Source organism: Sus scrofa, chromosome 17 (assembly GCF_000003025.6).
Source record: "Sus scrofa isolate TJ Tabasco breed Duroc chromosome 17, Sscrofa11.1, whole genome shotgun sequence".
Classification (NCBI taxonomy): Eukaryota; Metazoa; Chordata; class Mammalia; order Artiodactyla; family Suidae; genus Sus; species Sus scrofa.
The window spans coordinates 12469928-12484026 of NC_010459.5; the positions used below are offsets into that span (position 1 = coordinate 12469928).

The window sequence follows — 14099 nt, forward strand, 5'->3', positions numbered from 1 at the left end:
ACCTCCTCAGCAGGGCAAGCCCTTTCTTCCTTCCTCCCCACCTGAGAGGCGTCTGCTTCCCTGTTCAGGCTCAGCTTAGATGCTGCCTTGACTTTGACACTTTCCCCATCACCCATCAGAGGTCAGCCTCGTCTCTGCCACACTCCCCTGGCTCCTTAGACCCTTTACAGCCATATTTCCATCCTTCCTTGTCCTGTGCCCTTCAGCTGCCCATTCTGTCCAGTACCCTGTCAAGTCTCTGACTCGAGAAGGGTGACTAGTTGTCTGGTTTGCTTTGAGGAGTTTCCTGGATGTGCATTTTCTGTGCTGAAACGTGGAGAATCCCAGGCAAACCTGGATGGTCCCCCTACAGGTCCAGACAGGATTATTCTTCTAAAATCTTAGGAGAGTAATGTATTGCACAACAAAGAGACTCAATACATATGTGTCATTGAACCCATGTTTCCTCAGGCCACTTAGGCTGGGGTATTAGAACAGGTCCCCGAGCTGTAAGAAAGTTTTCCTGTTCTGTTACCTACTGTGGCAGATGCCCAGCCTCCTATGTTCTCTGGTCTCCATGGGGAAGTCTCACCTGAGGTCAGATAGAGTTCAGCCTCCGCTGACTGCCAAGGTCAGCTCTGTGGTGCAGACCCGCTGCATTGTTGACCTCACGGATGCTGCGGGGGCTGTGGTCCTGCCGTGTCCAGGCTGGCAGCATCCCGTGAGGTCATCAATTCCCTGGAGCCCTGGCTGGAGCTCCTGACATCGCCCTTGCAATTCAGTTTTCTGTGAATAAAGCCTTTCCATTTTCCTTAGCCCCGTCCCTCCCTAAGCCCACCTGTGAGTCCATAGGAGCCACTGGGGAACAGAACAGACACCAGGGGAGCGGGACAGCAGGACAGACCCCCAGGGAGCAGGACAGATCTCAAGGATATGTTGTTGTCACAAACACATGTCCCTTTAATGACTCAGATGTTAATGAACCTGATTCTTCTTGAAGACAGTGGTCCCAAACTGGGGGGCAGTTTTGCAGCCTCTGCCCTGGGACATGCAGTGAGGCCTGGAGGCATTGGAGTTGTCACAGCTGGGGTGGGGGTTGGGAGTCCTGCCAGCATCCAATGGGTAGGGGCCAGGTTGCTGCCAGCCATCCTACAGCGCACAGGGCAGCCCATCTGGACTCACCTGGTCCAAAGTGCCAGCAGTGCTGATGGAGTTCCCATGTGGCTTAGCAGGTTATGAACCTGACTAGTATCCATGAAGATGTGGGTTTGATCCCTGGCCTTACTCAGAGGGTTAAGGATCCGGCGTTGCCGTGAGCTGTGGTGTAGGTCCCAAACATGGCTCAGGTCCCGTGTTGCTGTGGCCGTGGTGTAGGCTGGCAGCTGTAGCTCCTATTCGACCCCTAGCCTGGGAAATTCCTTATGCTCCAGGTGCTGCCCCCAAAAGCAAAACAAACAAACAGAGTGTCGATGGTGCTGAGGCTGAGAAACCCCAGCTCAGGACTGGTTTTCTGCACGAGGGTCCAGCGCCCCCTGCACACAGGCCTTGGGTCAGCCTGCCCCTCCACCACCAGATTGCCCAGCCCTGCCTGACCGTTCCCAGCAGGCACGCCAGTGGAACAGGCCTTCCCCACGTCCAGATCACATTTAAAGTTTTGTTGAGGTGTCCATCCCCCACCTGGCCACACCGACCCCCCAGCTTTGTGCTGGCGTCCTGGGTGGTGGTCCCAGGCACATGCCTGCCCTTTGTCTGGCTAGTGCTAGGCTGGTCCTGAGGGAACCTGGCCCCATGCCCGGATGGCTGGGCAGGTCATTGGAACCTACTTTCTTATCTGTACACAGAGGTTGAGTGCTGATCAAGGGCGGCTTTCCCCGGTGCACTTGTACAGATAGTAACAGAATTCGGGGACCATGCTGTGCATTCAGCCTCTTGGGAAATAAAAACATAGGTGTCTAAGTGGCACGATACATGTTTTCTGACTGAAAATATATCTTAATTAGTCTCTGCACTCAATGTTACAATATCAGGAACTGTTGTTTAAAAAAAAAAAAATTCCTAAAAAGCCAAGGTCTTGGGGAATGAGAAACAGAATATTTAGGCTTCCATGCCGAGGTGGCAGAACTGTGGAGCTAAAGCAGAGGTGCTGGGTGAAAGGAGGGCCCCGCATCCCCCGTGCCAGAGAAGGCTCCTGGGGAGTGGGGCTCATTCCAGACAGCACCACCTGCTGTTCCCGAGCTGTGAGGGCACCTCAGCTCCAGGGGCCCAGGTGGCAGGTGTGCGGGTACAGGTGATCGCTCCAGAACACCGGCGTCTCCGTGCCCACAGCCACCCACGTACGCTCTCTTTCTCACACACACATTTCCAGGGAGAACTGTTGGGAAAAATATGAAAGTTACAAGATCGTCAGACAGACGGTGACAATATTTTCTCCTATGGTGGCTGTTGACTGCAGTGTAGACAGTTTTAATCACGCATGCACAGTAGACAGAGAACTTCCAAGGGCAGAAATGTCCTACTCGGGGTTTGTTGTTGTTGTTGTCATTGTTGTCATTTTACAGCCATACCTGCACCTGTGGAGGTTCCTGGGCTGGGGTGGAATCGGAGCTGCAGCTGCCAGCCTATGCCACAGCCATAGCAATGCCAGATCCGGGCCAAATCTCAACCTACACCACAGCTTGCAGCAATGCTGGCTCCTTAACCCATTGACTGAGGCCAGAGATCAAACCTTCATCCTAACAGAAACTATGTCAGGTTCTTAACCCACTGAACCACCAGGAAACTCCATGCACACTTTTAAAGATGTTTTTTCGGGCGCTTGGCCCGTGTGTGTGCTTTTATTCTGCCTCCTTGAAGGGAGTTACAGCATCATCTGGTACCTTTGTGAAAGGGATCTTTATGTACAGAGAACGTTGTCCTGGGTAGCTGGTAGCTCAGTCTGGGAGTCTGGGCCTGAGGGAGAGCTTGGTTTGGAAGCAGGAACAGGATCCCGGGTCCCATTCCTGATTGGGGGTTAAAGGAAGTAGCCGCAGAGAGACAAAAGGAATAAAGTGAAGGGCATGCAAAATATCGCTGTATCACAAAATATCGGTGTACCAGTGGAATTGTTCCATCAACCTGCTTCCAGAAAACTCCTACTAAAATTACCCACACACAGTACATATCTGGTGTGTACATAAATACATATTCACACACATATTTATGTATATGCACATCCAAACACATTGCACGTGTATGACACATGCACACATGAAGTAAACCCTCAGCAGAGACTCTTAACGGCCTAGCCAGGTGTTACCTTGGCAAGAATAGGAAGGCAGGTTTAGGCTGGTCCAGAGCCAGAGTTCCAGTCCCACCAGGGGGTATGTGGGAGCCCAGAGCCTGGGCTGCCTCGTGCGGGGGACAGTCAGTCACAGTGAGGAGCAATGCAGATACTGAGGGACTCAATCGAGTCTGCCTGGGCGGCGGAGTGGGGTGCAGGGGGGTGCGGGGGGTACAGCAGCTGTGCTTCTGGCCTGTCAGCCCTTAGACAGCCATGATGCTGGGCCTCCCCAGAGTTTCTAGGGTCCTAAATGAATAAATACTTTTTACCTTTGCTTGTGCAGTCTCTGAGACTGTGCCGCACACACAAGAAAAGGTGTAGAATCCAATGGATTCCAGTCCCACCCTCGCTGGACCTCAGCTTTCTCATCTGCACAGTGGGCTCTGAGTCTTGTGTTCTTTGTAGATTTCTCACGGCAGAGGAGGCCGAGGACCCAGGGTGATCTAGGCCTGCATCTGAATTTTCACTGATCGTGAGTCATGGTTTTCTTGGTAAGAGAAATCCAAGTACAAGTGATGACAGCGGCTAGACCAGCCCAACCCTTGTCTGCTCTCCTGGCCCACCCATCCCCGCAGGACTTCCGTGCCCTGCAGAGCAGGCGTTTGTTTGGGCTTCGTCTGTGGCTGTGAACACAAGCCCAGACCCCCATGTCTTGTTTTCCAGGGAGATGTGCATCCAGCAGGATGGGAGAGTTCATCTCACTGTTGTTTACTTTGGAAAAGAAGAAATGAATGAGGTCAAAGGAATACTCGAAAACACCTCCAGGTAAGTCCAACTGGGAGCCATGGTGTGGCATCCAGGTGGCTGAGCGCCATGTGTTCATCCCATGTTTTCTGTCCTTACCTCTATGGGTGACCTGGAGGGTGACAGGCTGGCTGTGGGGATGGGGGGTTCCGTGCCGTCATTCCTGGGGGCCGCCCACCTCACGCCCACCCTCGCTGTGTGGGCATCGACCTGGACACTGGGGACAGCTGTCTGGGCAGCTCTATGTGACAGGGTGTCCTCACTCCCCACTCAGCAGGTTTGGGGACCTGCATGTTGCAGAGATGGATTGGCGGGAGCACAGCTGTGCAGGGGACCCCTTCTTGGCCCCTCTCATCAGGCCGAAAGTGATGTCTGGGCTTGGTCTTGTCCACTGAGCAAATGGTCTCACCTCCTGATTTCATTCATTCTGTTTGGAGGCCAGAAGTGACAACGGGGTGGGATCCTAGATGAACAGAAGCTGTTTAACCAACAATATTGGACTCAGGGTTGTGTAGTTATACCTCGTCCATCGTGGTAGAGGGAATGTATTCAAAAGCAGCAGAGGTGAAATTTTTTTCTACCAAAATCAATGATCAGGCATTTATTTAATGAGCATCTGTGGCATTTTCTACTAGCAAAGATGCTGGCCCGCTCCCTCTGGTTCACAGGGTGGGTTGCAGCCTTCAGGTGGATGGTCAGGTGGGTGGTGTCTCTGTAAGTGCAGCTTGGAGGGCGGTCAAGGCACCCAGGGCAGAAGTTGTCCGAGTAAGTACATATGGTCCGAATATAAAACTGTTTTAAGTTTCTGGTAGATCTAATAGGATGATCATCAAAGGATAAGATGCCAAGATTGAGTGCACTTTTTGTATTTATTTTCAGGCTTTGTTACTAATTTTATATTACTGGGCACAAGATCAGAATGCTGATTTTTTTTTTTTTTTTGCCAAACCGATGGCTTATGGAAGTTCCCAGGTCAGGGGTTGAACCCCAGCCACGTCTTCGACCTACACCACATCTGTGGCGACACCAGATCCTTAACCCACTGTCCCACAGCGGAAACTCCCAGAATGCTGATTATTATTCAGACATATGAAGCGGGGCGCTAGTCAAACTTTGTCCACTCTTGTTTTTGTAAAAAAGGTTTTCCTGGCATGCAGGCATGCTCATCTATTTCCATATTGTTAATGGCTGCTTTCGGGCTGCAGCCACAGAGTTGAGTAGGTGTGACAGAGTGGCATGTCTCACAAAGCTAAACTCTCTAGTGCCTGGTCCTTTACAGACAGAGTCTGCTGACCTCTGTCCTAAAGCAGTAAGGAGTTAAGAGTTTAAAACTAGTACCAGCTTAAAGCTCTGGCCCCTGTAGAAGGCAGATCAAAGAGAATAAAATAATTGAACATCCTAAATGTAAATGAAATAGAAATCTCTCAACTCCAGTGCATTGCAGCCCCCTTTCATCCTTTGCTAAGTTATTAGAATTCATGTCCTCTGCCCCATGGGTGGGTTCTTTAACTTCTCTGGGAATAGCCATCCCTAGGTGTGGATCTTTTTCATGTTCCCCAGTGGTTCTGGCATGCAGCCAGGATTGAGAACACCTGGGAAAGTGTTGGTTCCCCACCCCCACCCCGCAGGGGGGCGCTGCCTGACAGAGGCCTTGGTTGCCACCTGCTGCCTCCTTTTGAGGTATTTTTAAGCTGCAAACCGGGTGACTGTAAAACACAGAGCATTTGTGACGCCATGGGTCAAGGATCCAGCATTGTCACTGCAGCGGCTCGGGTTCCATCCCTGGCCCCGGAACTTGTACATGCTGCATGTGTGGCCAAAATAACAAATAAAGTACAAATTAAGTACAGCTAGGACCTTGGTCCCATTGGGTCTGGCACCTTCTAAGCACCTCAAAAGACAATCAGACATGGGCTGACGGGGACATGCGCCTAGCTTGGCTGCGTCTGATGAACGAGGCGGGGAGGGGGGGCAGTTAAGATAGTGTGAAGGGGTGTTTGTGATTCATTAGAGGTGAAATTGATTTAGTGTGGGTTGTGTGCAGTTTTTTAAAAAAATGGAATTGAATGTGATAGAAGATTATCAGAATGCATCACAAGTAGTAACGATAAATATTGTTTCATGAAACTTTAATTTCAGTGTGTGTGTATCATGGTGTATAATATATTCATTTGTAAGGGTAAGTATGGGTTGTGGTCAAAATATTTAAAAGCCACTGCCATGCATAACAGTACAAACCAGTTCTCAATATCTGATTTTTATTCCACAGTTTTTCACATTGAGCTTTACTTAATCTCAGATTACAGCCTTGCTCAGTGGTTCCCAAATATAAATGTACTTTGAACAACCTGGGGTGTGGTATTCCTGTCATAGCGCAGCAGAAACAAATGCAACTAGGAACCATGAGGTTTCAGGTTCGATCCCTGGCCTCGATTAATGGGTTAAGGATCTGGCGTTGCCATGAGCTGTGGTGTAGGCTGGCAGCTGTAGCTCTGATTGGACCCCTAGCCTGGAAACCTCCATATGCTGAGGGTGCAGCCCTAAAAAGCAAACAAACAGAAAACCCGGGGTGCTTTTTAAAATGCAGATTCCTGGGATCCAGCCTCAGAACTTCTGAGTCATCAGGCCTGAGAGAAGCTTGGGAACCAACATGAGAATGAGTTCAACCTATGATGCCCTTGTGGGTGGTCCATGGCCCACGCTCCGAGGAATCTGCCCTAGGGGGCACATTTGTTTGGAGCTATGTATTAGGATTTTTTTTTTTTCTGTCTTTTTATCTTTTCTAGGGCTGCTCCTGTGGCATATGGAGTTCCCAGGCTAGGGGTCTAATCGGAGCTGTAGCCATGGGTCTATACCAGAGCCACAGCAACTCGGGATCCAAGCCACGTCTGCAACCCACACCACAGCTCATGGCAACACGGGATCCTTAACCCACTGAGCAAGGCCAAGGATCGAACCCGCAACCTCATGGTTCCCAGTCGGACTCGCCAACCACTATGCCACGACAAGAACTCCTGTATTAGGAATTTTAAAAATCGTACTGGTAGATGGATTTGCATGAGTTATCATTGACCACGTTGCATCTTCATCTTTGTCCAGTCGTGAAGACACAAAGGTATCTTCTAGAGGAATCACCTCGGAGATTGAAGCACTAGAACTGTCCTGTCCTGTCCTGCAAGAGGGTATCTGTAAGAGGGTGTATCTGTATACACCCTGTAAGAGGGTTTCATGTGTATGTTGTCAGGAGCCTTCCTCATTGCCATGGTGTTGTCTGTGGAGGGATTTGTACTCTCAGAAACATTTTATTAGGACATCCCCAGAAGAAAATCGGGGGGGGGGGCGGTTGTCTGAAATTTGAGCAGAATTGTTGCTTTGCTTTAGTAGTTCATAAACAAGGATGTTTTAGATACAAGGATGTTTTAGATAAGAATCTCATCTACTAAAATTAAAACAGCTATCCAATGAATTCTTTCTAAGCAGATAAAGAGTCTTGGGCCCTGGGAAGCACCTCACAGATGAAGGCAGCATCTCAGGCCTGTGGCCTTCTCAGTGGGCATCTGCCAGATGTGCCTGTAGTTTTAGATATTGCTCTTGGGAGATTCAAACATGGCATATAGATTGTAGTATTGTGACAGTGTTAAATTTCCTGAGTGTGATTATTACATTGTTAGCATGTTATAACGGAGAGTGTCCTGGTTCTTGGGGAGTACTTACCTTTGAGAGTGAAGTTGCTGTGATGTCTGTAAGTTCAAATAGTTCAGAGGATGAATGAAAGGAAGGAAGGAAGGAAGAAATATGGCAGAATGTTAACACTTGCTGAACCTAGGTGAGGGGTACATGGGTACTTAACTATTCTTACATTTTAAAGGTTTAAATTTTTCCAAATAAAAAATTGAGGGAAAATGTATTACGGAAAAATTAAATGATACTAAGTCCATACAGTGGACTATAATGCAACTATTAAAAGAAAAAAAGGATGGAGTTCCAATTGTGGCGCAGCAGAGACAAATCTGACTAGGATCCATGAAGATGCAGGTTTGATCCCTGGCCTCGCTCAGTGGGTTAAGGAACCGGCTGTAAGCTGAGGTGTAGGTTGCAGACGCAAGCTTGGATCTGGCATTGATTTGGCTATGGAATAGGCCAGCAGCTACAGCTCCTATTCGACCCCTAGCCTGGGAACCTCCATATGCCGTGGGCACGGCCCTAAAAAAAAGAAAAAAAGAAAAAAAAAAAAAGAAAGAAAAGTGATGTCAGTGAAAATGATGGAATAAAGACCTTGCAAATTCTCTTTCATAAAAGCAATGAGAAAATTAGTAAAAATTGTCAGAATCAACATTTTTTAAGAACTGTAGAAATTAAAGCTTACAGTAATCTGGAAAGTGTCTATCTAAATAACTGAATTTTGGTGTGAGTAGGGAGTTTTGTAGAGCATTAATTTGGCCAATTTCCACCTCCTCTTCAGCTCGTCAGTGGATTTTAAATCCAGCAGCCAGCAAGAATCACAGCCTGGCAGCCACCAGGAGCCAGGATGGGGCTGGACCTCCTTGAGGATGTTATTTAAGAATGCCTCAGAGAATTGTCATTATTGGACCTGCCAGGGGATTTCCCTGAAAGACCCCAGTCACAAGATTGTCCACCTGACTCAGAGCCCTCTCAATGGAAAGAGCCTTTTATCCATGGGTATTTGTCAAAAAACAGTTATACGAAGTCTTTAACTTTGTAGCTGTCTGAGGTAGTAGATAAGAGATGGGGCAAACAGTAGACTAACCAAAAGCTCAGAAGGTGAATCTGAGGAGTGAGATCTCCAAAAGGGCTTTGAAAGCTCCAGCGCATTCCTGGGGAATCAGTTTTGGGGCTGTGCTTATACTTAGGAAAGATCAGGGCAGGTCCTTACTTTTCACCACTGACTGATCTTGAGGCTCAGCGCAGAAAGGGAGTAAAGACTCAGTTAAGTTGTTACCTGCCTAATTGCACATTGATGGCTTGCCCCACCGTGATGCAGAGTCCCCTGCAAAGACTGGAAGTCTTACTGGTTCCAGGCATTTAAGGAAGTTCCTGTCTAATCATTAGCCAACCACTGTGGTCACACACAAGAGTACACTCTACAGAATTAGTTCAGGAAAGTCATTAAACAAACAACAGTAACAAACAGCAACATCAAAAGCCTGAGGAGAGAAGAGATTCTTATTTCCAGGGTGGCCACACTACATTATTTAAAAAATTATGAGGCATGCAAAGAAATAAGAAAGTATGGCTCATGCACCAGGAAAAAATAAATCATTAGAAATTGTTTCTGAGGAAGCCCAGGGGTTGAACTTGCTAGACAATGACATTATATCAGCTGTATTAAATATGTTCGAAGAATGAAAATAAACCATGTTTAAAGGACTAAAGAAAAGTATGAGAACTATGTCTCACCAAATAAAGAGAGAACAGTTATAATAAAGAATCAAAAAGAAAGTCTAGAGTTGAAAAGTATAATATCTAAAATTAAAAAAAAATCACTGGGGGACTCAATATCAGGTTTGAACAAACAGAAGAAAGAATCAATGAACTTTAAAATAGGTCAATTGATGTGATCCATTTTGACAAACAAACAAAAAAATGAAGTACTGAGCAAATCCCAGAGACCTGCAGGATACCATCAAGCATGCCAATGTTGGGATAATAGGAGTCCAAGAAGGATAGAGAGAGAAAGGGTCTGAAAAAAATATCTGGAGAAATAATGGCCCCAAACTCTTTGGGATTTTTTTGTCTGTTTGTTATGTCTTTTTGCCTTTTCTTGGGCTGCACCTGCAGCATATGGAGGTTCCCAGGCTAGGGGTTTAATTGGAGCTGTAGCCGCCAGCTTACACCAGAGCCACAGCAACTCGGGATCCAAGCCGCATCTGTGACCTACACCACAGCTCACGGCAACCCTGGATCCTTAACCCACTGAGCAAGGCCAGGGATTGAACCCGAAACCTCATGGTTTCTAGTCGGATTCGTTAACCACTGTGCCACGACGGGAACTGCCCCAAACTCTTTGTGTTTGATGAAAAAATATTAACCTACACACCCAACAAGCTCAAAAACTCCAAACAAGAAAACTCAAAGAAATGCACACTAGACATATCATAATCAAATGATTGAAAGACAAAGAAAGAAAGAATCTTGTAAGAGTGTTTACTGAGTTCAGGCTTGTACTGCTTGCCACAGGACAGGCCATTAAGTCAAGAGATGAGTTGTTGGGGCAAGGCATAGCCAGCAGACTGAGAAGATGGTGGACTCGTGCCCCAAAGAACCATCTTACCTAAGTTAGAATTCAGATTTTATAATAAAAGGTGAGGGGGTGGTGGGTTGTTGCACACTTCTTGGAATATGGATTCTTTGTTCTTGCAGCTTTCCACATAGGTCATGTCACCATGTTCCTGTAAACCTCCAACAGACAAATGTTATTCTCTGTGTTCTGCAACTTTTCATCTCTGTATGAATGGAAAAGTGTTACACCTTTAAAGGTCAGAGACTTAAGATTGGGCTGTCCTGTGTCTTTCAGGCTCTAGGCAATATTCTTAACTGGAATCAAAAGCAATAGAATGCAAAGGTTAGAGAAACAGATTCAATATGGAGTCAGATTTGTACTTCCCTGTTACATAAGCAGCAAGGGTGAGGCCACTCGTTAGGTCCAAGGAATCCTCAATAAGATCAGCAGGTGGTTTCTCATCAGAGAGAAAAAAGTCGGATGGAGGCCAGAAAGTCGGATGGCATATTCAGAGGGTTGAAAGAAAAGTACTATCAACCAAGAATTCTATATTCAATAAAACCATCCATCAAAAATGGAGAAGTTAAGACATTCCTAGTTAAATGAAAACTGAGAGACTTTATCGCTAGCAAACCTGCCCTATAAGAAATAATGAAAGGAGTCTTTGAAGCTGACATGAAAGGACACTAGACACAAACTCATTTCCATGCACCAGAGCACCAGTAAAAGTAACTATATAGAGAAATATGAGATACATGTACAGTATTTTTTGTTTATAACTTTCTCCTATCTGATTTAAAAGATATCTTCACAAAGCAATAATTATAAGTTTCTATTGATAGGCACACAACTGATTTCTATATGTTATTTTGTATCCTGCAACTTTACTGAAGTCCTTTATTCTAATGGTTTTTTGGTGAAGTCTTTAGGGTTTTTCAATATATGATTATGTCATCTGCAGAGAGTGACAGTTTTACTTCTTCCTTTCTGATTTGGATACATTTTCTTTTCTTTTCTTTTTTTTTTTTTTTTTTTTTTTTTTTGTCTTTTGTCTTTTTAGAGCCACACCCGTGGCATATGGAGGTTCCCAGGCTAGGGGTCTAATTGGAGCTATAGCTGCCAGCCTATGCCACAGCCACAGCAATGCCAGATCCGAGCTATGTCTGCAACTTATACCATACTTACAGCAATACCAGATCCTTAATCCACTGAGCGAGGCCAGGGATCAAACCCTCAACCTCATGGTTCCTAGCTGGATTCATTCCCACTGCACCATGATAGGAACTCCTTATTTTTCTTGCTTAATTGTTCTGGCTAGGATTTTCAGTACTGTGTTGGATAAAAATGATGAGAGTGGACATCCTTGTCGTGTTCCTGATCTTAGAGGAAAGGCTTTTAAATTTTTACTGTTAAGTATGATATTAGATGTGGACTTGTCATGTATGGCCTTAATTATAAGGTACATTACTTCTTGACATAATTTGTTGAGAGTTTGTATCATGAAAGGTGTTGAATTTTGTCAGATGCTTTTTCTGCATCTATTGAAATGATAATATGGTTTTTATTCTTCATTCCGTTAATGTGGTCTATCACATTATTAATTTACAGAGATTGAACCATCCTTGCATCTTGATCATGGTGTATGACTCTTTTACTGAACTCTTGAATTCAGTTTGCTAGTATTTTGTTGAGGATTTTGCATTATGTTTAGGGATATTATTGGCCTGTAATTTTCTTTTCTTGTTGTGTTTTGTTGGACTTTGGTATCAGGGTGTAATGCTGGCCTCATAAAATGAGTTTGGAAGTGTTCCTTCCTCTTCAGTATTTTGGAAGGATTTGAAAAGGATTGGCATTACTTCTTTAAATGTTTGGTATAATTCTCCTGCAAATCCATCTAGCTCTGGGAGTTGTTGGGAGATTTTTGATTACTGATTGAATCTCCTTCTTCATTATTGGTCTGTTCAGATTTTCTGTTATTCCATGCTTCAGTTTTGGTAAGCTGTATGGTTCTAGGAATTTATCCATTTCTACTGTTACCTAATTTGTTGGCATGTAGTTGTTCATAGTAGTCTTTTAGGATACTTAACATTTCTGTGGTGTTAGTTGTAATTACAAGTCTCCTTTTTTGTTCATAATTTTATTGAGTCCGCTTTCTTATTTTTTAGGTAGTGAGCTAAAGGTTTGTCCATTTATTTCTCTTTTCAAAGAAACTTGTGAAAAAAGGAGTTCCCATTGTGGCTCAGCTCCCTAGTATCCATGAGGATGTGGATTTGATCCCTGGCCTCGCTCAGTGGGTTAAAGGATCCGGGCATTGCCTGTGGTGTAGGTCACATGGGTTGGATCCAGAGTTGCTGTGGCTGTAGCGTAGGCTGGCAGCTACAGCTCTGATTTGACCCCTAGCCTAGGAACTTCCATATGCCGAGAGTGCAGCCCTAAAAAGACAAAAAAGAAAGGAAGGAAGGAAGGAAAGAGAAACTTACAAAAAAGTTGTATAAGCAGACTTGTATATAAACTCAGAAATCAGAAAATTCTGAACTGTTTAAACGGCCAACTCTGAAAAACTGGCTAAGGATATGTTTAGCTTTAAATTCTTGACTGTATTCAAGTTCCTTTAGTAAGTAGAACTCAAGCAGCATCAATATTCAGGGATGTTAAATTTAAAAATTTTAATTATACATCAAATATAATATTTCTACATAAATTTTTAAAGGTTTTTTTTTTTTTTTTTGTAATGAAGGGTGATTGTGGGAAGTGTCCCATTAAGAGAATTTCCTTGCAGTGGTGGGTATAAATCTTTATTATAGTAAATTGCATTAGGCAGCAAGATCTTTTATCATTTTTAGTCCGGCAGTTCTGGGAAATGCAAGTCAATTAGAGAAATTAAATCTCCAGTAGAAATAGTAGCTTTCTCAGGTCATTTTAACCTCTGTCAGCATGACTGCATAGAACTTGGAGGAGTCCCCATGCACTGGACTTATTATATAAAAGAAAGGAATTGCATGAGAAACCCGCGAGCTTGATATGTCGATAATACAATTCAAGAAGAAAAGAGAAGAATAATTATGAGTAATTATGTGGCCATTTGGAACTGCAGACTCTGACTCAGTAGGAAATTACACAGTAGAGAATGTAATGCCCACGTTCTACCATGAGAAGCCCATTCTTTACAAGGCTGTTACTTTAGATACGCTGCTGAGTATTCTGTTTCTTTGTATGGGTAAATTAAATATTCCAAACCAAATTGCATCTTGTTTTCCCTAGCTCTCTTTTTTTGTTACTTCCATATTTGTAATCTTCTTAAAAGCTTGGGTCTTTGCCTGTCCTTGGGAACATGTTGGTTGGAGCCCCTTTCTGATTGTGAGGAGTGATGAGCTTATGATTTGGGGGGCCTCTCCAGTGCCTGCCCAAGGGGAGGCGGCAGCGTCTTAGGGCAGCACCTCCCACAGTGACGGACCTGAGATGGGCTCAGTGTTTTCCGTTGACTCATCTCTTGATTCTGGGTCCCGTGGGCGCTGCCTGCTGTACAGCGCCCACCTGGTGATCTCTGAAGATAGAAACAATAAGGCAGTCTGCCCTCCAGCGGTTCAGATGGCAGGCCAGGTGGTCAAGGGCACAGGGCAGGAGAAGGCAAGAGGATGAAGGCGGGACTGGCCACAATGCCCTGGAGCCCAGAGAGGGCACCTGAGTTCACAGGTCGTGCTGTGCACATTCCCAAACCCAGGGTCCCATTGGGGCAGATCTGTGTCTTCTGCTGAGATGTGTCCTTGCTTTTGCATGGCCTCTTAGCTTGCTGAGCATGCACTGCTGGGTGGGGGC

At 45.4% G+C, this 14099-nt stretch overlaps 1 protein-coding gene across 1 annotated transcript in view; it reads left to right on the plus strand.

The window, feature by feature from the left end:
* Nucleotides 1-14099, plus strand: part of CSGALNACT1 (chondroitin sulfate N-acetylgalactosaminyltransferase 1) — a 353637-nt gene that overhangs the window by 324787 nt on the left and 14751 nt on the right. Inside the window, 1 exon segment of the mRNA XM_021078179.1 lies at nucleotides 3962-4063. Within this exon segment, the coding sequence (XP_020933838.1) occupies nucleotides 3962-4063 (102 nt within the window).